At 39.9% G+C, this 26,741-nt stretch overlaps 1 protein-coding gene across 9 annotated transcripts in view; it reads right to left on the minus strand.

The window, feature by feature from the left end:
* Nucleotides 1-26,741, minus strand: part of SEC24D (SEC24 homolog D, COPII coat complex component) — a 145,339-nt gene that overhangs the window by 32,746 nt on the left and 85,852 nt on the right. For 7 of the 9 annotated variants that reach the window (XM_054203708.1, XM_054203707.1, XM_054203705.1 and 4 more), the window contains 7 exons: nt 17,150-17,344; nt 15,058-15,184; nt 12,813-12,961; nt 10,471-10,740; nt 9,563-9,684; nt 5,909-6,020; nt 4,430-4,557 (listed from right to left, as the gene is read on the minus strand). In XM_054203708.1, the coding sequence (XP_054059683.1) occupies nt 4,430-4,557; nt 5,909-6,020; nt 9,563-9,684; nt 10,471-10,740; nt 12,813-12,961; nt 15,058-15,184; nt 17,150-17,300 (1,059 nt within the window). In that variant the 5' untranslated portion in view covers nt 17,301-17,344. The other 2 variants (XM_054203713.1, XM_054203710.1) reach the window with 2 other exon arrangements.

Below are 26,741 nucleotides of genomic sequence, written 5' to 3' on the forward strand. Positions count from 1 at the left end.
ATCTCCAAAACAAATTCATGCAGGGCTTGCTCTATGATGATAACGGTGAGAGCTAGTTTATTTTTATAGACTGTTGCTAAAGCACTGGTGGACTAAAAATAAGTTCTGTCAAACAATGATACTGTATTCTCAATCTATAACAAACAAATACTTTCCATAGATCAACCAAATCAGGAGAGTGAAAATGAACTGTTTCTTTTGAAAAATAATAGATGAGGACTTGGTAAAGATAAGATTCAGAAATGTCTAGAGCTGTTCAGACACTGCGGGGGGGTAAGGCATGAATGTTTTAACAGCCTTTGTTTCAAATGATATATAGCATACATACAATGTTCACTAGTTTATAAATTTCTAGATTGGCTGTAGGGGTTTTTTTTGCAGTAATCTTTGGAAGACTCCATGGATTTTGCCCCTCTAACTTGAGAGCTTTTCTGGATAAACCCATTTCACTTGCTCCACTCTTCTGACACTCAGTATATATGCCAGGTGTTGCTAACTTAGCAGCTCTTGGGATAGCAAACGCAAGCCTACAACGATCTCTATTCAAAGGTCTCTACTTACATCCTTAATCCGCTCTCACTTGTGATTTAACGTTACTGAAGTAAAGTCTCCTTTGTGAACTTTTCTTCAGTGGCCAGTTTTACTATTTAAATTTTTATAATGGTTTCTCTAGAATGTTTTCATTGTGCAGTTTTACCAGTTTACGTGTAAGCACCTGAAATCCTGCATCTTACCTGCATTTATCTTTCTTACCCTTTCAACCCTAAATTGTTGTGGAGTTGAGCTTTCCTCTCTTGATGTGAGGACTGATATTGCAGCCTACTGGTATAGGTGTATTTTTATACCTTCTTTTGTATTCGCTTATATTGGCTTTGTGTCCTCTTAACTCAGAATTTCCACCAGACTTCTAGATGCTATGGAACTTCTCAGACCCAGTATTAGTCCAGTGGGTCTCAATTGCCTGGGAAGTTTTTAGCAGGGTATAAGGCAACAGCATCGTCATCTTTTCATTCCGCTACATTTCTGTAATTTTACATTTGTTCTTTCTCACTGCAGGGGCAAACTTTTTTTGTTTTTGGGTTTCCCCCCCACAAGACACATTACACTTATTCAAGGACATGCATGAGATCTTTTCATTTAACATCCTTATCTAGCACCATGATGATTTTACTTTGTCTTCTTATATTCTCCCATAGGGAGAATTTGTATCCCATTCTTTACTGGAAATGGAGACACCTGTTGTACGCGTCTTCAAAAGATGCCCCTGTTAAAAGTTTGTATATTTCTCAGCTTCTGACAGTTTTTTTGCCAGACTTAATTAAAACACTTTTTTATTCACTTTGTATGCTAACATTCCCACTTCCACTTCCGGAGACAGGACACCAGCTCCTGGGTGTAGACACTCCACTTTCCCCAAAAATGTGACTAATGAACTTAAATCTGCCTTTCAGACGTGCTGAAATCCTTTGTTTCTGCATTAGCACAGTAATGGCATAGGAAAAAAAGACAGGCATGAATCCTATGGCAAAAGACCACTGAAAACACAAATATATTTTATATACTATTTTAAGTTAATCCTCAACTATAAGTGACGATCAAAGCAAAATACCAATTAATAAAGAATGATATTTATGGAACGCTCATAAGTCTATCAATGACCTGAATGACCCCGATAGCCCATAGCTTTTTTCATAGGGCTTTCCTAACACAGAAAAGCATGGTCTACACAATATGCATCAGAACGGATTACGTATACTGTATAGATTTGCTAAAGTCCTTACAGTTCAGGTGAGATAGCTCCGTTTCTCAGCTGTTCCTAACCATATTACCAGCTGCACAAACCATTTGCGGCCATTTCACATCCATGGTCCACTAAACCCTTGCAGCCGTTGCTCTTCTTCCTCCCCCTCCTTTGAAAAACACCAGAAAAAAACAGAGCTGGAATTCCCTGTGCGCTAACACTGAGTATATTAAAAACCGCAGAAACAGAGAGAGAACTGCAGCTAAAGCTGCAACACAGACGAATGAAGGCAAACTATTCATTGAAAGGCCAGGAAAAAAATATCATTATTTTAAACAGTTACTAGATACAACCTGCTGCTTATCAAGAGATAAAGTGATTAGACAGATTCCCACTTTGTACTGAGCCCTGTAACACGTGATGAGCATCACCTGTAGGCATTGTTAAAATGCACTTTAAAGCATCCATAAGATAGGCTAGATATTCTGAAACAATGAACATTCTGTGCCTTGCAGTCGCTAGTTCCAGGCAGTATGCACCATACTAGGAAACTGAGAAACACAAATAAACCCCTGAACGTATTTCACCTCTATAAAAAGCACAGTTCTTTCAAATTAAGTGGCTTTTCAGAATTAAAGTGGTTATAAATCCCATACAGAAGACCATTTTATTGGAAGATCTTAAGAGCAAGATCTTATTTTGGCAGCAGCAGCAAAGACAAAGGGCACAGGCAAGCTTTGGAAAAACTGCCTCGGCTAAGAACTGCCCAGCACTTCCTACTACAGCACCATCTCTTCAGTTCTTATAACTTTACCAAGCTGTAACTGTTCATACTAAAATTTTCCACGCTGGACTTTTGCCAATTTTGAGAGACATTTTTCAGAGGTTTTTAGCCTCTTCCAAGAAAGCGGGCAGGGAATAATACACTACTCTCTACAGATTAATGAATTCCACTGACCTTTCCAACAGCTTGAGAGCACTAACACTTCAGAACTGGTGGGTCACTAAGTACGTCTTTTTACCAACCCTGGGAAAACCATCCTGAACTTGGTCAAGTACAAGTGTTTGTACATACTGCTAATTTACATATGCAGAAGAGATTTAGATTTTAGCAACTCATTGCTCACCCTACCCAAACACTATGCAGAAGACAGGGAAGTCATGCATGGGGAACATAAATAACTAGAGGCAGACTGAAAGATGCACAAATGAAGAGCTGACGTGAAAGCGGAATCATAAGTGCTACCTGGGCACAGAAACTGGGATAAAGGGTAGTAAGGGGTAAGGGTTGGCTGGTAAAGTGAAGAGGTGGAGAAGCAACAGCAGGAGTTTCACCTAGGAGAAAATGCGGGGCGGGGGGGGGGAGGGGGCAACAAGCCAAGTCTGCACATTCTCCTCAAGAACTGGAATGAAACCCAAAATTGCTGTCTAGCAGACAAATAGTGAGACTCGGTATCTGCAGAACCATAAGTAATACATCCTATTTCCCTGTGGACCAGAGAGAAGATAACTGCATCCTACCCTGTTAAAATAATACTCCTCATTCAAACTACAGAGATCTGTTGGATTGGAAGTTATCCATCCTGATAAAGAACAACATCTGCTTTTTTCCAACATGTTTTTCAAAAAAACCCTAAGAATTTACAAGTAATAAAACAAAGAAAGAAAACCCAAAGATTGCAAAACCCAGTGCTGAACGTCTTTGCAATTTTAATTAGGCTCTTCTCTGCATGCATTTTATGAGGAGTTTTTGAAGACACAATCACATACTACAACTTCCATGAAATCCTCGTTTTTTTCCCAGCAAACAGTGCTCTGAAAGTAAATTAGTGCAGCACATGAAAAGGAAATGCATTCTGCAGACATTTGCTGCAGAATTTAGAAGCTGTGCAATGGAGGAAGCAGGAGCTGAAGAACAAGAAATATGATCCTACAGATAAATGATGCAGCTAAATGCTGCTCTTGAGAACTAGTTTTATCCCTGCTACGGATACAATCCCTTGGAGATGCCACGAAATCTGGGTAACTGTCTTAAGACCACAGGATACGATACTGCCAATCTGTAGAAACACTTTGCAGACAAACTAGGGATACGTTCAGAATATGAAGGGCTATTAGAGATGGTAATATGAGAAAAGGAACTGATTAGGTTAGTGCCTCCAAATGAGTGCCAAAAATGGGTGGCTACATTAGCCTTCTTTCTATGACTCAGCTCATCCAAGTAGAAAATACCATTATCTTCTCAGTCTGCTGTGAAATTAAATTATTTTGTAAAGAACTAAATGGAAAAATGCCATTTTTAAAATGTAATTATCCACATCTTAAAACCAACTTGATACAGTTTGTGGTCATCCTCTTTTAATGTCTTTGCCTACACCTATGGAGCTCCAGCAGAGCAAGCAACTGACAAAGCTGGCATAAACCAAAGGCGGCTGGGGGAACACCAGGAACCTAGTGGTTCAGATCACTCTTGTACCTTTTCTAAACAAAGATTTTTATCCCTTGAAGTTGCATCATGACCCAAGTGCATCTCATAGTCTTCTGCCACCTCGCCACCTCTCTACTCTCTTATTCCCTCCTAGTCAAGAGGTAAAACACCCCCAATCCCAACGCAATCAAGAACCAAGAACAAGTCTGTAATATTTAGGAGACAAAACCACATGGGACTAACATTCAGTTTGTCCTTACCTCATTTGGTGGAACAATAGCAAAAGGCTGGATGACAGCTGCCAGTGGAATGCGAGCCTGTTTGGCCATATCTGAAGATGACGGGAAGCAGTAGGTAGTACATCGGATATAACGAGGGCTGGCATGGCCTAAAACACCCAACACACCATACCGAATGAAAGACTGTTAAAAGCAAACCACTTGTCCCAAACACAAACCAGAAAAATCAAGACAACAAATGAAGCAACAAGGGCGTATGCTAAATGAAATACACATTTCTTTTCCTCACATTCAAGCTTCTGACCATCTTTCACCTTTATCTGTCAGCCCATTGCCCCTCCCTGTGGGTAAATCTTTTCTTGCTGTTTGACTTTAAAGCAGAGATTAAGTGTATCAAGAAAAACACCACAGTTATTTGCAATAAGAATCCCAATAGAGATTAGTTTGAAACCTACGGTATCTAAGAACTTAAAATAATATGGATGAAATCCCCAATGGAAATACCACCACTCTACATAATGAAACGCTCCACACTGATACCTACTGTTAAGACTGCTCTAATGAGCTAGCTCTCATTCAGAAAGTAGTATAGCTGTGTTAAAATCACCATGCTCATTTACCTTGCAAAATAGAGTGTGCTAAAAACACGACACTTCTTGTAACACACTGAGATCAGTTCCCTCAATGAGAAACTGTGCTGTGCACTGTAGACAAGAGCACTGAAAGGCAACAGGAGTTCAGAAATCGGCTTACTTATGCTCCTTTTTTAACCATCAAGCTGCAGCTCTGCTCAGTTTCTTGAAAGGAATTTCTTTGTTCATCAGAAATGCATTACCCCACTCTCAGATAATGCCAAAAAATCCTGATGTGCTTGTACGTTTTCTACGGTTTATCCAAGCACCGCTAAATTGATGCTGGACTAAGCGATACCATCAGTTTAACCTGTATTAAAATATCAAGTCTACTGTCAAGAGCAGCACATGGAATATTGTACCTTCAGGCTCTAGGCAGAGGCAAAGGCAGATACACTGGACAAAGGAAAAAACTAAGTCAAGTAGACAGCTTGTACGCTGCCCCTATTGCTTGGATAGAATTTTCCAAAATTCATATCTTAAAACACAACAGTGTTAGTCTCATTCTTCTTCTAGTGTCCATCTTTTAAAATTTCAGAATCTAAAACTTTCAACTTGACATTTAAAAAAATTAATTTAAAAAGAAAAGTTGTCTCAACTATTCATATTTATTTTAAAGGTCAGGAAGAGTACAAGAGGTGTCAACCCAAGGTGCAAGAATTCGACTCTCACTTCTTGCCACACCCCACACCGCCCCCTTTTTTTTTTTTTTTTCCTTTAAAAAGAGTTTCCTATTTCATGTTTAATTTAGAGTAAGGAGCATCATTTTCAGATGAGAAATTTGAGGATTTAGTCTTTTTTTTTTTCTTTTTTTTTTAAATTTGATTTCACCTAGAAAGACTCCCAAATCAGTAACAAGGACAGTTACCTTGGTCTTGGATTACGCAGTCTGTGGTAACAAGAGGAGGAACCTGTCCTCTTGTGTTTGTAGCGTAGATCTGCCCTCCCCTAGAAGCCTTATCATTTTCAATTACTTGAATCTGATGAATAAGAAGAAAGAACAGCATGAGAAAGGTAAGCCATGTATTCAGTTCCATTCATAAACCATTATGCTAACATCTACACCAAATAAAGCTTCTGACGCTGTCTTATACCGAGGTGCTATAAATCTATCATAATCCAGGCTTCTGGGACACTTAACTAGAAAACTACACACAGCTGAGCAGTATAACTCCTTTACAACTGCAGTTGCCTCTTGGAACTCAGGGGTAACGCCACATGTCAGGGTGGATAAGACCTATATTCGGTGAACAAATGAGCTTTTTAGAGTAAGTATACTGACAGCTAGGAGGACAGACCTTTTCAAGAGAGGCTAGCTAGGGGAACGGTGGTGTAAATAAGTCCTCGTTACTGAATGTGGCGTTCCATTCTCCCAGATCAAACCGAAGTGCACGGTTGCATCACCTTATACAGATGCCATACACAGCAGGTTATCTTTTCTAATACCACAGCTGTGCCAGCTGCTGTTCATCATAAATTATGCAATGAGATTGCAATGGTGGGAGGGTTTAGCCCTCGTTCCTCCTGACTAGGCTCTACGCACAGGGTGGTTAAGAAAAAAAATTAGTATATAACCTTCCTAGCTGAGCTATATTTCTGCACTGCCATTTAGAAAGCAGCAATTTAAATTCCTGAGAAAAGCCTTGCTGTCCATTAGGTAGTATCTCAACACTGGAGCTCAGCGTTTTCATTCTCTAGGTCAGACTATGTCATGAGCTTCCTCCTCGAAAGAAAGTAAAGGAGGGCAATCACAGAAAACTTTTATTAAAGTGAGGCAGCTCTGATCACGTACAGATTTACTCTGGCTGAAGCCTAGTTTATTGCAATTTACAGTGTAATGTCGTGAAATGCTCATGAAGCTGGCTTTACTACTGAACAAATTTCTCTCCCATATGCTTCCTTCCCTGTCACTTCTGCACAGTCCCTCACCACTGTTTCAGTTTGATACTTTTCAGGATATAACTGAAGTTACTTGAAGTTGTATTTTGTTCCACACCATAAACAGTGTCACTGAGACAATACCATTATTCCTCCTCCCCCCTCAAAGCAGCTATCCGTTCAGCAATCTGGTTTAGAGTGCAGCTGAACTGCTGTGAGAGGCAAGAAGAACGAGACAGGGAATTTCTGAACCTGGCTTTGCCACTGCAGTTGGTGTCCCATGGAATGGTATCTTTACACTGCCTATGAATTTCTAATAATAGCTAGGGAAGTTCAGAAGCCTCTGTTGGAAAGCAAACAGAAGAAAACCAAAATGAGTTGCATAGTCTATTGATCATTGTCCAAAAGGTATTTCCTAACACACTGGAAATAATCTGGGGCCTGGAACCTTTTTTTTTTCCCCCAATAAAGTTTTTGTATTGCAATTTAAATACACAATACATTCCTCAGACAGCTTGTTATATCTTCTGCTTGATTACTTTTCCCTGCCTCCTTGGCTTGTACACTTATTGCTAACTCTTGCATTAGAAGGAAAAAGGTTTTGCTCTAGAAAAGGTCCACTGGCTGAAGAAAGCAAACCACTTTCAGATTTAGCTCTGCAAAGGATCAACGTACCATGGTATTCTGCAGTTAACTGACCTAAATATATCATTGTTCTTGGAAATAATTGTTGACAAAGCCCAGATGCTAGTTTTCATAGATGTTGTCAGAGCACATATCAACCTCTAACATATGTAAGAAAATATAAATCAACAACGGCTACAGATAAGAAGTAAATTTATCTGGCAACACTACTGTAATTATATAACGTAAATATAACAAGAGAAGTACACATGGTCATACTTATTCCTCATTCTGAATTAGCTTTTTGCCCTTTACAGACGTTGACCCACATCATGTTTCTTTTAAACATGTCATTTTGATCCTCTCTGTACTGCTTAAACAAACCTTTTAACCTATTTTAACATCGTTGTCATAGTCAAGACTGTTTATTCTACATCTGTAATTGAAACAAGACATCAGCCCATGCTTTCATGCAAGACCTCCTTCTCCCCCCTCCCTTTTTTTTTTTTTTTTTTAATTAGACAAGACCATTTTCTCCATCTTATGTAGAAAGCACCATACTGAAACACTAGGAATGACTGACCAATTAAGGGCATTTGTTAATTATACAGACACTCACTTCAGGTGGTTTGTGGTGTTTTTTTTTTTTTTTTTTTTTTTTTTAAACACAAGAGTTTTCAGTTACATTTAACTTGAAAATTGCCTTTAGCAGAGGCAACTGCAGCTGTTAAATTAACCTCTCGGTGATTATCAACAAGTATTTTTTCCAAAACTCTGTGGATTTTACATCAAAACCATCACTGCATAAAACAAATAATCTTTTCTAGAAGGACAAAAGGATATCCCAATTTAAGGAAGCAGGGCTGCTCCCTACTAGATAGCATCAGGCTTTTACACAAATGCTTTTCCCTCTTGTCTAGAGGTGAAACACAAATTCCTTCCTGTACAGCAATACTGCCTCAGCACAGAAGTGGAAGAGTCCTATACCCAGGCTAGCTTACAGCGTAGCGGTTAATACATTTTTTTTATGTTCTAGGTCAGATCAAAGCTGCAGGACACAGCCTGCTTTGAAAATCCTGACTCTCTGAGGACCTTTTGACCTGTTTGGATGATTGCCAGAACCAGTATAAGTGCATGCATCAGAATGTGTTTCCCCCATGAGTTCAGCACGTTTTCTCCCTCTATTTCAATCAGCTCTTCTCAATAAAGAAGTTAAACGAAGCCTGCATCTGACTAGCTATTGCTTTGCTTAACATTTAGCCTACTTAAGAAATTAAGACACATGGACGCAACCACAACCTTGTTTTCTCTAACACCTTTTTAAGAAGAGACACTGTCCCACCAGTGCATGTTTGGGTATGCTTCAACAGCTGAGCCTCTTCAACCTCTATGAAGCTTATTAAGTATAATATTAAAGTATATTCCAAGGTACTGAAATCTTTACAAGGCTGCAGCAACTGGAAGGATGCTCAGGCAAACAATTCTAGTTGCCTAGGCAACTCCTGAAATCAAACAATGAGGTGGCTTTTGGGCATCAGACTTCTCAGCATTTCCAGGATTGCAGTTTTAGAGTTCACACAAACCCTACTTTAGGTGTCTATCTGCTGATAAGTTTAAGCCTTCAAACTTTCCAGAGTGAAAAGGAAAGGTGATAAGCTGCAGTGAATGCAAGTAATCCTTCCGTACTGCTCACTGTCATACTAAGACTCCTGTTGAGAATTCCTATTAAAGTATTTGGAGTCATAGGTAGTTCCCACATTAGGTAAAATTATAAAGCCTCTTCAGTACTAAACCTAATGCTATGCACTAATTTATCCATAACTCACAGCACAGAGTACAAAATCGCACGTAATTAAGAAACTGCAAGAACTGGAACATGTAAACCAAGTCATGTAAGTGCAATTTTACATTGCAAGAAAACCCCACCAACTAAAATAAATATAATATTAGCATCGCCAATCCTTTATCTTAAACGGAGCAGAAATTTACTGTCATAAAAAATTAGTGCCGCATTACTTACTGGGCTTGGAATAGAGTCAGGATCGAGTTTCTTCTGCTGCGGACCTGCGAGCTGTGCTGGACCCCCAGGAAAAGCACCAGGATAAGACAGCTGAGATCCTGCCATCTGAGGGCCATAGTTTGCTGCAGAGTTACAAATGAAAATTCCTTTAAAGTATTTAAGTTGCATTAGCAAGTTTTAACATCAACTTTTGCCATACAGCTCATTCTTACTCAGCTAAACACAACTTCTCCTTCTGTTTTCAGCAAGTAAGAGAGATGGATTACTTTGGCTCATGCAGTCTGTGTTTTAAAGGTAAGCATGAGACCAGGTGTGACAACTTTGGCTCCAAAGTCTTCAGGCATACATCAAGTAGGACAGTTAGTAGAGATTACTGCAGCTATTCAAACCAGGCCATTACATTAGTCAGAATCTCTCCCCTAACATCAGTCAATGCAAACTGGTCTAGTTAGCTGGCTTTTTCATTGTCAAAATAACTGTTTTACTGACTGTTTTAATTGTATTCAGTTAAACTCTTTATTGCTATAGTAAAGCATTTTTGAAAGCTGCTTATGACAGACAGCAATCTATACCTTGACAGAGTATAAGAAAAATTCCTTTCTGTAGTAAGTTGTGCCTTTACCCATTACCAATAATATACTAATAAATAATTCTGTTCCTGATCCAAATTGATCTCCTTTTTCATATTACAGTCTCAATAGAATGCTAAACTTTTGAGCAAAAGCACGACCTGCCTTGAGCGTACTGATTGACAAGGCAAATCTTTCCGTTCTACAAAACGAGATTTTTCCGCCGACTTCCTTTTCCCAAGTCAGCAGAAAGAACATCAACTGCGAATGGTCGCAGTTCCACCAGTCACTCTCCGCGCATGTTTTCTTTTCAATTACGTAACAAAGATCCTTCCTTACTTTGCTGAGGATGATATCCAGGCCCTGGAGGCTGTCCTGAAAGTTGCTGCAAGTTAGGATTTGGGGGGACAGGTCCAGGGATTCCATCTTGTCTGGCCATAGGAGGCAATGACGGTTGAGCACAAAGGCCATTAACACTATTTGCTGGTGGAGGAACCTGTGATCCAGGTGGTAAAGCAATTTGCTGCTGGTTTGGTGGCGGCAGTTGTGGACCCTGAAAAGATGCCGGGTGCCCAGAAGACATGCGAGAGCTTGGAGCAGTGCCAGGACCTGATTAAGAAATTACGTCGGCTGAGTCAAAAATGATAACCTGCTAACTCTGTGTGGAAGGTAGTCTATTTTTGTTCAATACATTTACAACATATTTGCAATATTGTATCCCATACTGACAATGATGCATTAGGGGGATCCTGAATGCCTGTTCACATAATAAATCTGACCTCATAGTTTCAGTCTCAACTGATTCAGACATTCAATTTTATTTCTTTTGGCTCTATTTTCAATAAAACCATGCAGTTGGAGCGGATGGGAAAAGAGAGAGGGAAGCCAGCCTTCGACAATTCTTGATGAGAATACATATAATTCACTATTTGCTCTTGAAATAATATTTTATTTCATAATGTGAAACAACATTCTTTTTGCTTAATATTCAGTTCCTCTTATGTGGCATGTTTTTGTTAATCTGCTATTTGCATTTCACCATGACAAGTTTGATGGAAGATAAATCCACTCATTTTATCTGGTTTACAACCATCTTCTGGTCTTGATGCTAAAAGATGAAACGTGGGAATTATTTTGTACACGCTAGTGAAAAACAGTTTGTTGTTTATAAGATCCAGATTCCAATTAGAATTAAGGGGACCCTTGAAGTACTTTTTTTTTTTTTCTTAAACTTACAGTCTGTAAATACTTACTACTTTACAAAACCTACTTTTTTTTAGTCAAACTTCTCCCCAAAGACGTACAGCAAAATAAATTTCAAAAAAGCTAAAAAAAATAACCAAACTTGGGTTTGGAGCAAAAGGACCAATGTGTTAATATACAAATATTGAAATGCATCTTCTGTCAGACATGTTAACTGAAAAAAAAAATAAAATTCACATGCAAAACACAAGCTCAGGTTCTCATCTGGTACAAACATTGCCCCAGTAGCTTTACAAGCTGTGAATTTCATCACCCCGTCAAGCTCCACCAACTTACACTTACAGCTAAGGAAAAAACAGAAGAACAATACACAACACAGAGGCAGAGTTGTAAAGAATCTATGTCTTCAGTGGTCTGAAGGGTATCTCTACCAGCGTGTAACATGAGAAGCAAGAACATTATATTTTACTTAATTATTGCTGAAGGCAATATAATGAAGGCAGGAAGGAAAAAAATATTTTTGCTCTAAATAATATGAGTTGCTATACATGAAGTGCTGGGCCACACCTCATCATCCTGTATAAAAAGGTCTGAGTTAATTGTGCACTTGCAGTTCAGTACCTCAAAGTCGAATTCGAGTCTAAATTAATTTTTCTAAGGTGAAGAAGGTGTAAGTTTTCACAAGGGTTGTACAAACAGAGGGTCAGACCTACGGTAGTTATGCAGGTTTCATACAAGTCAAATCAGCAAACCATAAAGCCAGGGTAGGAACAGTGACATAGTATCAATGCAGGTTCACCTTTGCACATATTTTACGAAGATATCAACCACTAGGGTGATTCTCATTTAAAAAAACTCATCCTCCTAAACACACTGGCCTCAGCAAAACAAGACGCTAACTAAATTCCACTCCTCTTAAATGAAATCGTAAATTTCACTAGGAAATACTCAGGAAAGGCAGATATAAGCAAACAGAAAATTGGTGGGAAGTAATTTACATGTAAGAATCACATGATCGCATCTTTAGCTCATGGCTTAGGTTTGAGATGTTTTAACTTCAAAATAAATGCAAATAAATTTAGATGAAAAACTAAACTGTAAGATTTGGACAAAAAAGAACAAGACAGTTTCGAAACGGAGAGAAACTCTAAAAAGCTAAGAAAAATGAAATCCTGTCTGCATATCATTGCTCATGCCTTGGCTGTTACCAACAGGATTAACAAGTAATTTGAGAAGTGACTGAGAAGACAGCTGACTTTTACGGAAGATTCATCAAACATCAGTTCAAAATTAACCCAAGAATATTGATTTAAGGAATAGGATAAGATTGAAAAAAAAATAATCTAAGAACTTGAGCAAATGACAGTGGTGAAAGATGGCATTTTCTGTTTATGTAGAAGTTCAGTAAGTTTCTAATTACCATAGTCTTAATAGCTTTAACCAAGAAAAAGTTAATCAGATCAGATAAAAATGATTACCATAGCTATTTATCTGCATGCTGTTGAGCTGGTTAGCAAGTTGTGCTGTAGATGAAGTGGGTGCAGTATTTGGGTAGGCTGGTTGTGACTGATGACTGTAGGGAGGATAGGAAGGTCCTGTATTGCTTGGAGGTGGAGGGCCTTGAAACCTAAAGGGAAAAATTCGTGCAGTTACACAAAAAATTACATCAACCAATCACAATTCTAGAAGGTCTTATATCTTGTCAATGGTGGTGCCAAAACAGTTAATTGGGACAGACAAATTCTCTTAAGAGAGTTTGTTCATGTTCTGCTCAGAAAACATGTACTTCTATTAAAATAGTCATGAAGCACAGAGAGAATGCGCATTTGTTTAAAAAAAAAAAAAGGAAGACAGTAGATGTTTACTTGCATACTTGTTAGAAACAAGGAAGAGGGAGTATGCCATGGAAAAGAGAGAGTGGTAATAATTATATGAAAGCTTGAAGATTAAGAAACACAAGCTTTTGAACATATCACATCACTCGATTCCCTTTCCGTGCTTGTAAAGGAAGATTCCCTACCAGGGATGGGTGAAGAAGATTAGGAGAAAACCCTGCGAAAAGAAGAAAATTAAGTGAGAAACCATTAAGGAGTTTTCTGTAGTAGAAGAAAAAAGAAGATACAGGTAGGGAAAAACTGCTTCATGATTATCAGATATGGAAAAACATGAATGCAAGAAAAACAGGTAAAAAAAAGAAAGAGGTAACACGTATGTGGCTTATAAAGGTATTTTCTACCAGACTATTTCACTCTGGAAAAATAAGATCTCAGGCTATCTCCCAAAGAAGATCTACACTGATTTTCTTACAACCACTTCAAAAACCGAGGAGGGGCCTAGCTATATCAAAAGTAGAACTCACTTTCCTTGAAATTTTGATGTGAAAATTTCCCCGCCTGGAACAGCACCTCTCAGTAATTTGGGAATAAAATAAGATCAGGTAAAAAACAGTAGACGTGCAGCTGCCAAGGCAATGACTGGAAGCTAGGAAAGAGAATCAGTATTTTGCTGGGTTGGTCATGTCAACTTGAGTCTGTCCACCTTGTTGTTGCACCTTCAGGACAACAACCACTTCTCCCTATGCATTAGTATGTTGTCTTTTACAACTGATCACCAGACGCTTTGGGTCCTCCTTTACACAGCAAAAGCATACAGACAAACAGGCTTACCTATTTTGATGCATAATAAAACATATACATGACTTTTTTTTTTTTTGAACACAAATAACTGTGTGGCAACTAAAAAGCACAGAAGCAGATTAAGACTAAACAACTAAAACAAGAATGAAGAACGTTGTGAAACAGCGTCAAGTTCACCAAAACAGCTACAGGTACACAGACTAGTTTTGCCATGGTGCCCGGTGAGGAAAATAATTGACATTTGACAGAATTAAAGAAAAGAGCTAAGCATATTTACCCACTTATAACTACCTGCAATATAACCACTGTGTAAAGCTTGGCTGTCCCCTTGTATGATCATTTTTCCAAGAGTTCCTTTTACAGCTTCCACCTGTCCCTATTTTCTCCCTTCCCCACTCCCGTCTCCTTCACTTCTTCCTGTGAGCTCTGGAGGCAGCATAACAGCACTTCAAATAAACTCTTCATAGTCAGTCTCAGATCGAAGCAAAAGAGTACTAGTCATCCATCTGAGAGGGTATAACAGAACTTTATTATAAAATGCCTTTAAAGTACTCTATGGAGCCTTGGCTGTGATCCCACAACAATAAAGCAAAGGCATTCTAACAAGGCGGTTGCGGAACTACATATACAGAGACCTGCACCAGCTTCTAGTCAAAACTTGCTGCCAACTATTAGTTTGTAAATAACAACTTCTTGGTACCTCAAAACAAAGGAGAATTAAGACATCAGAAAGTGAACAAAAACAAAAGAAATTTTGCTATTTTTATATCAAACAGCACTTACAACACCTTACTGCTGCTTTGAAGCAATGGGTCTAAGATCAAGAAGAAAGAATAATTAAAAACAAAACAACACATGATAAAGACCTGACTTGCTATAAAACGGAACTTAAGGAGACTACAGATCACACTGTATGATCTGGCAGTTTAACACCTCAGGGAACCGAACCAGAAGATCCAGTTCAGAATTGGAGTAAGTTCAGAAACGCTGAAGATAGAAGGGATGCCATACTTAAATGTCAGTGAAGCAGCCAAAGAGAGGTAACAGAGGTCAAACAGCTTAGACCTCATGTATTAATTCTTGTCACCTGTGTGTCTGCTGCCCTGGTGTACTGGGCCCATTTTGCAAGTTGGTCTGGCTGAATTGATGTGTACCAGGTGGTGGAGGCCCAACAGGAGCCGGAGTTCCAAAAGGCACAGTTGATTTCGACACACCTGCAAAAGATTAAGTAGTTTTATGTAAGAACCCTGTAAGAAAGCACAAGATCACCAAGAAATGCAAGTGTACACCCCTGCTCTAGCAATAAGAACACCAGCTCTAGGTGACCCTGCTTGAGCAGGGGAGTTGAACTAGATGACCTGCAGAGGTTCCTTCCAACCTCAGTCAGTCTGTGATTCCATAAGCAAGGAAAAAGTTTTGGTCAGCTATAGAAGCAGATACGAAACAGAACAGATAGTAAAATGGAAGCAAATAGTAGCTGGTAACTTTCCAGCAAAAGAACCCAAAAGGAACAGTAAGAAAGATGCAAGAATGAACAGACCCTGCAATTCAACCTGGTATGCTGGTAATTCCCTGTCACCCAGTTATCTTTATAGGTAGAAGCAAGAAGTCCCTTTGATTTCAGTCAGAAAGAAAAGCTGGAACAACCTTTAAAAAAAAAATACCAAAACACACTTCCATATGTAGAACCTGTAACCCTAGGGTAAAAACGGTTCTTAATTCAGATCAAGAACAGTGACTGTGAAGGGACTACAATTTATGTAAACAGCAGTGCTGAATAAACACCCCTTCAACCTGTATTTCTTGAATTCTTTTCCTTTAAATAACTCTAACATCAAAAATTTGTTTGGTACCAAAACTGGTATTTTTCCCAAGTATTCTAATAAGCCAATTACCAGAGGTAGTTCTATCTTCTGACTTTATTCAGCATCTGATTAAGGTAACATAACTTCTGCTGTCTTTATAAGAAGTTTTAGAGAAACTGGGTAAAACAACTTATTTTTTCTGTTTTTGTGATAACTCAAAAATCAAGGACATCCCAGACTATTTAAAAAACCTCAATATACTTGGGTACTTAGTTCTGCCATTACCCTACTCCATCATCTCAAATACTAAATTTAATGTAGCTTATCATAACCTAAATGTTATTAAAATTTTAACAAATCCTTTTTTAAGCAGCTTTAGAGGATACTTCAGACATCTTTACTATTTTACCTGATTTCCCCCTGTGATATCAGGCAAAATACTGAGATGGTCCCTCTTCCTGTCTCCCTATCTTGGCCATGTATATTAGTAAACTTAGAGAGGGAAAAGGAAACCTTCCTCTTTGGATATTTTCCACAGCCCCAATTCACTAGGCTAGCATGCCCACTTTGACTCTATTGAAATTGGACCAGCGTGACTTACATACAGCAAAACAGCCTTGAATTCCATGCTCTCAAATGATTTTTTTTTTCAGGCTTCAGCCACCATATACTCATGTAGTATATAGTTATTGAAAGATCTGAAGCCACACATCAGTAAGTTAAAATTAATAGAAAGCAAAGGAGAGACAAAGATGGTCGTGTTTATCTGCTGGATGTCAATTACATTAGCTGTAGCTGATTATGTGGGTAGAAATAAAGCAAATATCCCCTTTTGCTTGTAATTTGCTTGTACCCAAGGTGCCCCTCCTCACAGAAAGCAACTGTCTCCTGAGTGGCTATAAAGCAGATGGGCTCTGCTTACCACTCATTATCCAAATACATCACCCAGTAAGCAAGCTTAAGCAGAACACCGACTCACACTCATAGGCAAGTTTGAGCTCTAGAATTCAGTAGGACAGGGGTCCTACTGTTAAGAATACAATCAATTTCTGAGAGCTCGCTTGCCATTAACACAAGTTGAGAATATTTCTCTGTTCCCAGAAATCACCCCTTTTGCATTTGTCTGTATTAGGTGTTACTCATAATACAGCATTAAGCACTGGTGCTTATTTCTTCCTGGACAATGGAATTCACCCAGGAAGGTCAGATACCCATCTTACACCAACAATAACACAGACAAAGCTAGTGCAGGATCCTGTTGCAGTAGCGGTGTAAAATTGAGTATTCTGTGGTGACACGAGTAAGAAAAAGGAGATGCGAAAGACCTTCATAGAAAAGTAGACTCTAAAAACATATTTTAAGCCAATTTCATACCTGGTTGAGGTGCTGAGTATGAGGAGTTAGGGTCCCCGTAATGCCCATAATGAAGTGAAGAATTAGGTGGTCCAAAACCTGCAGAAAAGCCTCCTATTCCTGGCTGGGATTGGGAATATGGAGGAGTTGCAACATAGCCTTGTTGACTCATGATGGCAATATTCTCATTCCAAGTATCGCGTCCTCTTTAAGAATCTGCAAAAGAGAAAATGACACCTGCTACTACTCTTCATGCTTTGTGTGTTTTAAAAGGCTGTGAACTGCATTCCCAAAAAGACGAGAGCCACATCTGACACAAAAAGAGACCTTGTCATCCTTGCTATTATGAGGCATCTTTTCCTAAGCCTTCACATCTTGATTCTGTTGTTGTTAAAGAAGGAAAAAAAAAAACAACACCAAAAACCAAAAAAACCCCAAAATTTTATTAAATGCAATCCAAAAAAAAGTTTTCTAATGATGAGAGCATTCACAAGACATTTAATTTCTTTCTTGCAGTCAGATTTTGTCAAGAAAGATAAAATAAACTCCTAGGAAACTTTCAGGAAAGAGTATCCTGATAATTGCAATAATTTAAGATCAGAGCTAGAAAATCTGAAAAATTCTGCATTACTAAACCAGACGATTGTATTTCCTAAGACTAGTTTTCAGATACAGTGCGCTTGCCACGAGATTTGAAAAGTTATCGAAGTTGTACACTTAGCTTTGATAGCTAGCTTCCTCTTTTCCATGTAAGACAGAATCTTTTATTTTGACTTCATATTGACATTAACAAAAGCAGAATCCCACCAAATTTCTTCATGCCCAAATTAAAACTGTTTTGAGAAATGCTGAGGATCCAAACCCTGAATGAGAACCTACTACTTCTGCAGAGTCCCAAGTCAGGCATCCCCAAAGCGCTAACGGTACATGATACAAACTCGCATTTTAGATGTTAAGTGTTCTTTTGAAAGAACTTTCATTTTATTTCAACTCTTAGGCTTGAGCCATAGAGTGATCTTTGAGTACGCAAACTGGATGAAAGCAAATCAGGAATTGTGCACTCACAAAGGCACCTCAAAATTACACATAGCTTCAAGATCACAACAGACAAATTCATGCTGCTTTGGCACATGCCAGTAAGAGAAAAGCTATCCCTATCAGAAAACTTCTCTAGGCTTCTCATATTAAATATACTTTTCTGAAAAACACCCACAATCTTCCACATCAGACAAGAAATCACTTTGAGCTGGGTACAGGGCCTAGCCCTCCTCACACATTGCCCGTGCCACCCTCTAAACCACACTCCTCATTGTGCCAGAAGATTTCTCAGTTGCAGTATTAAACTGCTTCAGACAGGTAACCTTAGGGAGTTGTCTTCTATTTTTTAGATAACAAGGTAAACACATGAAGAAGAAAAAAAAATAAAAATGTTTAAACTGAGAGGCTTCGTGCTGCCAGACGTACTTTCTTCCCTCCCCCGCCCCCATCAGAAAAGACGTGGCAGCGTGAACTTTCATTGCTCCAGAAGACAGTAAGTCAGCACTAAATTACCTGCACACTGGCATAGACATCTATAAATTATATATATATAGATATAGATATATAAAGGAAGAGATTTTAACTTTGAGGCATCTGCAACAGCCAACACCTTTAGCTGCGACAGCATCCAGGGGAAACGACTTCCTCCACCGCTTACTCACTCACACAGAATCCTGCCACGTCAAACTTCCCACAGACAGCATAAACACAGAGGTTGTGCTGAAGAGACAGGAACTCTAACCATAAGCAAAATAATATATGTTTGCTGAACACAGATCCTAGTTAACATTGAGCGTGTTTAATCCCTTCTCAAGGTACGTGTACATATATTAACAGATGATGGAAATAGTTTGGAGGCAACACCCAAAATACCAATAGAAACCAATCACCTAAGGTTTTAGCAGTCGGGTTCTAACAAGAGACACACAGATTCACTCTGGAAATTGCATCAGAAAGACCAGAGGATGTCCTAAACCCAGACCTTTCCCTGGGATTCTTTACTACAATGTCACTACACAGAAGGACATGAAAACTTTTTTCTCCCTGTCTCTCTTAACACTACTCCAGGAAAAACACTAATACAAGCACTTCTCCACGATTTAATTTACTGCTATTACAGAACAGGTTGTGACCCTTTTTTCCATACCCATGCAATGCTCTACTGCACCCATCTCTCTGTGAAGATGTAAAACTCCACGACGTGCATGCAGAAGTAGCATAACGGGATCAAAAACCATCACGTTCTTGGCTAACTGCGGGCGAACCATTAACCGTGTATTTCTTCAGAGACACCGTGTGAGGTAACCTGCCACCTCAAAAGAGATGCTGTCCCTCCCCGAGGCACGCTGCAATCTCAACCCGGCAAACGATCTTTGGTGCGTGTCCCTCCACACACATACACACAGAATGGAATACAGCTACACGCGTTACACTTCGTATTTTTTGTTTAAGAACACATTTTTGAACAACCTATGCAAGCAGAAGCTTAAATTTACTCCAATTCAGTACAAAACCTGCGAAGCGTTAACATTTCTGTCCCCACTCACTAAGAATTTCAAGTCGCTCTAACACCGCAACAGGTCTCACCCCTCTGTCGGCGCTATCACGCCGGCAGTACCCGTGCCTGCCCCCGCGCCGGCTCCCCGGCTCGGCGCGGCTCCCCCTCCCCTCCGCCGGCCCCTGCCGGCTTTCCCCCGCCCGACCCCCGCGGCTGCTCACCCGGGCGCTGCCCCGCCGCCGGGGCCCGATCCCCGCCGCTGCACCCGCGGGGCTGTGGCGGCGGCCCGAGGGGCTCGCGGCGGCCGTTAGGACCGTTACCGGGGGGTGGGGGGGGGGCGGCGCGCGCCTCCGCCCGGGGACACGCGCTCACCCGACTGCCACGTCTGAGCCTGCCCGCGCGCCACCGCGTCCCGCCCCCCCACCCCCGGCCGGGAGCGCGCGCCCCGGACCACGCCGGCGGCGCCTGCGCAGTGGCGGCAGCGAGGCCGAGGCCGTGGCGGCAGCGAGGCCAGGCCCGCCCGGGCTGCCGAGAAGAGGCGCCGCCCTGAGAACGCGGTGCTTTTCCTCGCAGGTGCTTTGAGAACACATTTTTATCCGTGGCAACATCTGTATTTATGTAAAGTTATATCATCTGGGTATCTAGAGTGAAATGGGATGCAGTTCCTTTACCTCTTTGCGTACTGTGGTTTTAGTTACTGTTCATTTAAAAGCGCCGCCTCGGTTACCGGATAGCCAATGCTTTCCTAATTAACCGAGTAGAAACGTGGGAGTAACACCAGAAAAGATGGATTGGTAAAGTGCTACGGAGTTCCTCCCAGTCAAGAAACAAATAGTCATTGGTCTTATAGTAAAAAAATAAATAAAGTGGCAGAGGATTAGCCAAAAGAAAAGAAGTCATCGCTCAAAGACCCATATGCACCTGGAATTCTGGCTCCGCAGGCTTTCTTAGCCTTTGAGTGTTTGTTCTGTAACACTAATAAAACTTTTGAAAGCAGCGAACGGTTTTACCTGCTGCTAAATCTCTGTAACAGCGACCTCAAGGCTGTCAAACGCATTTGTACCTATAGAAAATAATTCCGAAAACAATCCCCGTGCCTTTGAAACAGATGTCAAAATGAAGGTACGCAGGGGCATCCTTCATGCGAAGGACGCGCAATAAGCCTCAGCCCAGAACAGAGTGGGCAAGAACCAGTCCTGACCTGTCTCCACGCTCGCTATCCAGAGCTGGATTCACCACCAAATAATAAAAGCTGGCTTTCTGCACGTTATCGGAGCCAACGCTGTTGGGTATGTCAGAGAAAATCTAAAACCTTCCAAATCTCTCCCAACTGCCTCATCAGAATGGAAAATTTAGTCGGCAAGGTGACTAAACTCACTTAAACCGGCTGTGGTTTTGGCTGCGGAGTATCAGCGACTCTTTCACAAGCGGGGTACAAACCGACGCCTTTCATCGTTGCCGTGCTGCAGTTTCACCCGCTGTCCCCATCTCTTTTCCTGGTTATACGCACACATAAAATTACCTTCAGTTACGCAAAACTCTTTTGAAATACCATGCCACTGAGGAAAATAACGGCTTTACGTTTGGACGTTCCCTGTTCTGTTGTGGAGACCCACCGGTGCTGTTGTGTCTAGCTCCTAGCTATTAACAGTCAGCGGCTGTGGATAATTCAGCACTGAAGAACCCCGCAACTTACTTGGCCACTGAATACTTGCTATCAGATTTCTCCTCCCTGAAATCAGCTCGAGTGAAACTGAAAGATGAGATCAGCAAAAGATAGGAAGGAGAAGCTATGGCTGTGTCAGTCCTTCCCCTGCGTCAGGCCCGCTCTGGAAATGCATCAAGATGCCTCTTTTTTGGAGGATGCAGCTTCGCTTGCATTGTCCATTAGCCTGGAACAGAGACAATCACAGTCTGGATGTTTTGAAGCTACAAGTAGTATTTATCTACAGTTTCTACTTCTAACATTAAAAGTAATTTAAGGTTTTCAGTTTCAGAAATGTGGAAACATCATTAAAGACTTAAGTGCATTCCTGGTCTGGAAAGTAATTTCATAAAAATGAGATTGCAGGATTGCTAAACTGTTGTCACTTCATTTTAATTAAATCATTTTAACTAAACTGTATCATAAAATCTGAGAATCGGACTGGGTTCTTCTCTATCATTATCAATAATGAAGATCTTGTAGGTTAAATTACCTTTCTTAACAACGAATTTGTCCTGAAGTTGTACCTATCCAATGCTGCTGGAAACTAATGTGATTTCATATATTTCAGACCTAATTTGGAGTTAGTACTGGTGAAGTAAATGGAAGAATTTGTCTAAATCTATGTGCTTTTTTTCATCTGTAGTAAAAAATAGCAAATCCTCTGCCTTTAAAATCTCACTTTTAAAGTTCTCCCTCAAATTTTTCCTATTAGTTCTGAAACAAAGAAAACACACAGTCATCCATCAGCTTGGGACATTATTGGATACAGAACCAATACAGGCTCTGTAGAAGGCTGACTCAAATCTTTCAAGTACCAATATTAATAATGATGATGATAATTATAATAATAATGATGATGATAATGACAATGATGATGATGATGATAATAATAATATTTTTAAATTAATCAACAGATTGACCTGTTCCCTGAAGTTATTACTGGAAGCCCCTCAGGGACAAACTGCAGAACTCCATGTCTCTATCTCATAGCACATTGCATTAAGACAATGTGTGATTCCGGGAAACCTAAATCCTAACCTAACCTTTTCATTTAGAGGATGTCCTTAAAATACGGCCTTAGCACAAGCTGCCAGGAAGAGCCAGAACAACACTGCGGCGCATTGGAGCTACGGGCACGTATTTCTCACTATCATGGTGATAGTACAGCTTTTGTAGCAGTTAACATTGCTTGCTTTAACACATAGCTGTGACAAGACAAATATCTGTAGTTCAGTGCTATATGATTTTTTTAAAAATTAAAATATATTCTAAACCATTCTCTAGGGGAAGATGTGGGCAATATTGCATATGTTCTTTAAAGAGAAGACTATTTCATCCCAAGGAATAGCTCATAAAACTCCAAAGAGTCTACATTTTAAAAGGCTTTTTTTGTTGAAACTGTTTTTCTCCTTTTAATTTCATGTGTATGTCCTGCAGACAAAGGAACAGGTTTGCTTTTGAACAACATCAGAAGGGTCCTAAAAGCTGTTTACATAAAAAGATTACTTTCTTTTCCTGTCTTGCTTACATGTAATCACTAAAATCTTCTTTAATGTTTTGTCTACTGTATAGTTACATCTATGGAAAACAGTTTACAGTTTAGTGTAAAGCCCTTACAAGCAAAATGGAAATTAATATTTACAAAGGTTGTATTTATTTAAAATGAAAGCAAAGACTTTGGTAAAACAGAAGCAATCAAATTTTGAAGGGATTATGTTTTTCTGGGGAAAAAAAAGCAGCGTGACTGTGAGGTGAGATGAAGAAATGCTACATGAAGAAGAAGGAAAGATGTACTATTTCAGGAAACAGAACACTACTGTAAGAAGAAATACATCAGTGTCGTGACTCAGTTACATTTCTAATATAAAAACCTAAGCACAATAGAAATATAAATAAGGGTACAACAGAAGCGAACACTGATGTTTTGATTAAACAATGCAGTGGCAGTTAGAAAATACTATTGGAGTGCACCCTTTAAACACTGCCCTACATAAAATGAAAACAGAGAGCAAAGGGTTTTCAGAATATTAGACTGACGTAGCTGCTGTTCAGGGAAAATAATACAGGAATGTTAAAATCCTGCGCATACATTCATTGATATATATATTTTCTCGTAAGTAATCAGTGTTAACAGATACTTCCTACAGTGACTATCCAGTACCACCTAGTCCTGTTTCAGCTCAGGCACAGGGCCACAATAAAGAAAAAATTAATTCCTTACCCTTTTTTTTTTTTTTTTTTTGCGAGATCAGACACTAATTGAGCAGGTGGCGAGTCAGGGTACCCAGAACCAACGTTGGGCCTGGCCCATCAGAGGGACCACTGGGACGCAATGAGGGATTGCTGAGCACAGGGATCATGCCAGTGATTCTCCGTTTTCCTTCCTGCTCAGGACCGACCCCCCGCTCCGCAGGGATGGTAAAGGCTGTTCTCCCTCTCAGGCTGCTTTCGGCATACCATACACAAAGAGGTCGGGACACCTTGCACCCACTAAAGTTTCCAATATTTTTAGATGAGGAGGAGTGTAAGTCCAATTCCAATTCATAAAGTTACAGTCTGTCTGTCTGAATTCATCGGCAAATTCATTTAGACTGAATATTACTCTCGATTACCTGCTGTGAACTGGATGATTTTGCTGCACTTGTACAGTTGCTGGTAGCTTTTGACCAGCTGCATTGTTCCGCCCTAGAAATGGCTGCGTTTTGTTATACCCTGCAGAGGAGAGAAGGACTGGGAGCGTGTCACTCCTTCCCTGCACCAGCCCTTTTAACATCACTGGCAAGTCCACAACGATAGACCCTTTTGTTTTCATGGTCCCCAACTCCCCCGAATAGAAGGCAAAAATCAGCTGCCACAGAGGGCATTCCTTGCCTACCTTGGAGAGTGTTGGTAAAGTTTACTGGCATATTTGCAAAGCAAAAAAATTATATTTAGGGAAGAAAAATTATATGGAAGTGAAAGAGTATTTAATTGTGAGAAGGGCACTTGCCTTAAAGCCAAGGTTCCTTATTTCTTGTTCGTTCGGTCCCTTTAGCCAAAGCTACTTTTCTTTCCCCGAAACTCAGTAAAACAGAATTCTTATAAAATGCTCTATGCTAAGTTCTGTGCAAGTCACACATTACAAAAGCGAATGTGCTTTAGAAAACTGACTGTGTCTGCTTTCTTTAAAAAAGACTTTCCAGCTAGTTCAAGCCACTGGATTTTTCAGTCTCTGCGAACTGTGGGGCTCCTCTGCTTACTCTCACCGATTGTTGCTATTTTGGTTTTCTAATGAAATCAACATTCTGGCAACTCGATCTGGAACATTTACAGGCGACAGATAGGGTGTTCTGAGAAAACTGCTGTGATGTTTCAGTTGGGGAATTTCAATTATCTTTTTAAATTAATTTACTACTGTCTCAGATGCATGAGAGTGAACATTGCACTACCAGTTCTTAAAGAAAAAAACCTAAGACTTGATTACCCCACCGTAATTGCTACATAACAAACCATAACATAAAAACAAAGATGAGAACGTCTCATTAGAATCTGATGAATAATGTATGATACATAAAGCGTGGTGAATAAACACTAAGCCATTAGTCTGAGAAAGGACAGCAGAAAGTTATGCGATCCTTTCTGTGTTTGCTTGCTGAATGTATGGAATTTCTCAAACTTAGATATATTTCGCGTTTACATTCAAAAGCATCTGAAGTAGCTTTGCTTTCATTGGTTTCATTTTACATTTCCTACTCATGTACAAAATTTTGGATGTGTTAGTGGAGTATTGCTATATAAGAGTACTCAAATAAGCTCACTATCATTAAATTCAAAAAAAGTAACCGTTTGAGTAAGAAGCAGGCAAACTCTTCATAGCAAACTACCTGTTTGTTTGATTGATTTACTTGGTTTTCTCATTGGAAAACACGGGATGAATTTACAGTCTGTTTTTTTCTGTTTGTCCAGTTAATAATACAGGTGTATTTTAGCCAGTTCTAGTGATCATTCAACACACTGTGATTATAGTCCTACTGTTAGTAAGTCATATTTGTTCCACGTAATTGATTGTCTACTGCGGCTCATGATATTATTTCCTTTCTCTGATCAGTTGATATCACAAGCAGGGTAAGCTGGTTTCTGTTTGCTTCTACTGACAAATACGCATAACTGTTAAATGAATCTATTGCAATAATAGAGGTACTACATACCAGTAAAGCATCTCTGTCATTTGTAAAAATATCAGTATTGATTACAAGAGTATTTTTCAAAATACTGGTTTTGTGCTATTTGGATGCCTGTAGTATTAACTGATTGATGCCTTCCCCCATCATCAACAAAAATAAACATCAGAATCAAATCAAAGGAAATCAGAATTACATTTTTAAAAATCCATCACATTACTTGTATATGATAGATGCAACACAGGGATTGGAAATGCCGCTGGCATGAAAATAACAAAGGACGGGAGCAAAATTCTGTATCACGCTTGGTGTCATAGCATGCGATTTGCTCTGTGGAGGCATAAAAAACACTTGTTCAGGATTTGCAGACATTGGCAGTTGTCTGGACATCCGGCAGGTCCATGCCAACACCAGCTACGCAGTAGTCTATCGCCAAAAGCAGAAGCCTGTACCAAGGACAGAAGGAGCTGAGAAGTCTGGAAACTGGCTCCTGGCAAGCAGATGCAGCGCAACAAGCAAGGATGTAGGATCAGCAGGGGTTAAACATCAAGGTGGTTTTGGAGGGCAGACTTTTCTAATACCGTCTGCTGCATTTGGAAAGAAATTAGTTACCAAAGCAGAGAGTTGGAATTCTTGTTCCTGTAGCCAGGAGTGAAGATACCTGGATTACTTTTTAATCTATTGCAGTTACTTGCACGGGGGGTAAGATTTCATGCAGGGAGGTCCTTGTCGTATCATCTTTGTTGTTACTGTTTCTCTGGCAAAAATCTAAACAGAACCATCCAGATGCCAAGAGGGAGCAATGCTCTTTGCCTTACGCAGGCGTAACTCGATGCCATAGCAACTTTTCACGCGCTGCCCTTTTGCTGGATGCTGTAGTTCAAACCACCAGCATCGCACCCACTGGGGCAGGCACTCGCTGTATTTGTGAAGCAAGTGTTAGAAACTGCTTTACAAATCTTACAGCTTATTTTGTAGTGCAGAGGAAAGAGTGAAGAACAGGGTACTACAGGAGGATTCAAACTATCAAACTACAAACGGAGATTTCCAGAAGTTCAAGCAGATTTCTCAAGGTTACACTGTGTAGTGGCTATTTTCCCCATTTTACAGGCCCAGACCAAAAACTAAATGTGGATTTGCGAGTGTAAAAATAGAACCCAAGCTCGCAGAGACCCACACTGTTTTATAACTCAAACGCTCCTCTGCTTC

The sequence above is a fragment of the Rissa tridactyla genome, chromosome 5, assembly GCF_028500815.1.
Source record: "Rissa tridactyla isolate bRisTri1 chromosome 5, bRisTri1.patW.cur.20221130, whole genome shotgun sequence".
NCBI lineage: Eukaryota > Metazoa > Chordata > Aves > Charadriiformes > Laridae > Rissa > Rissa tridactyla.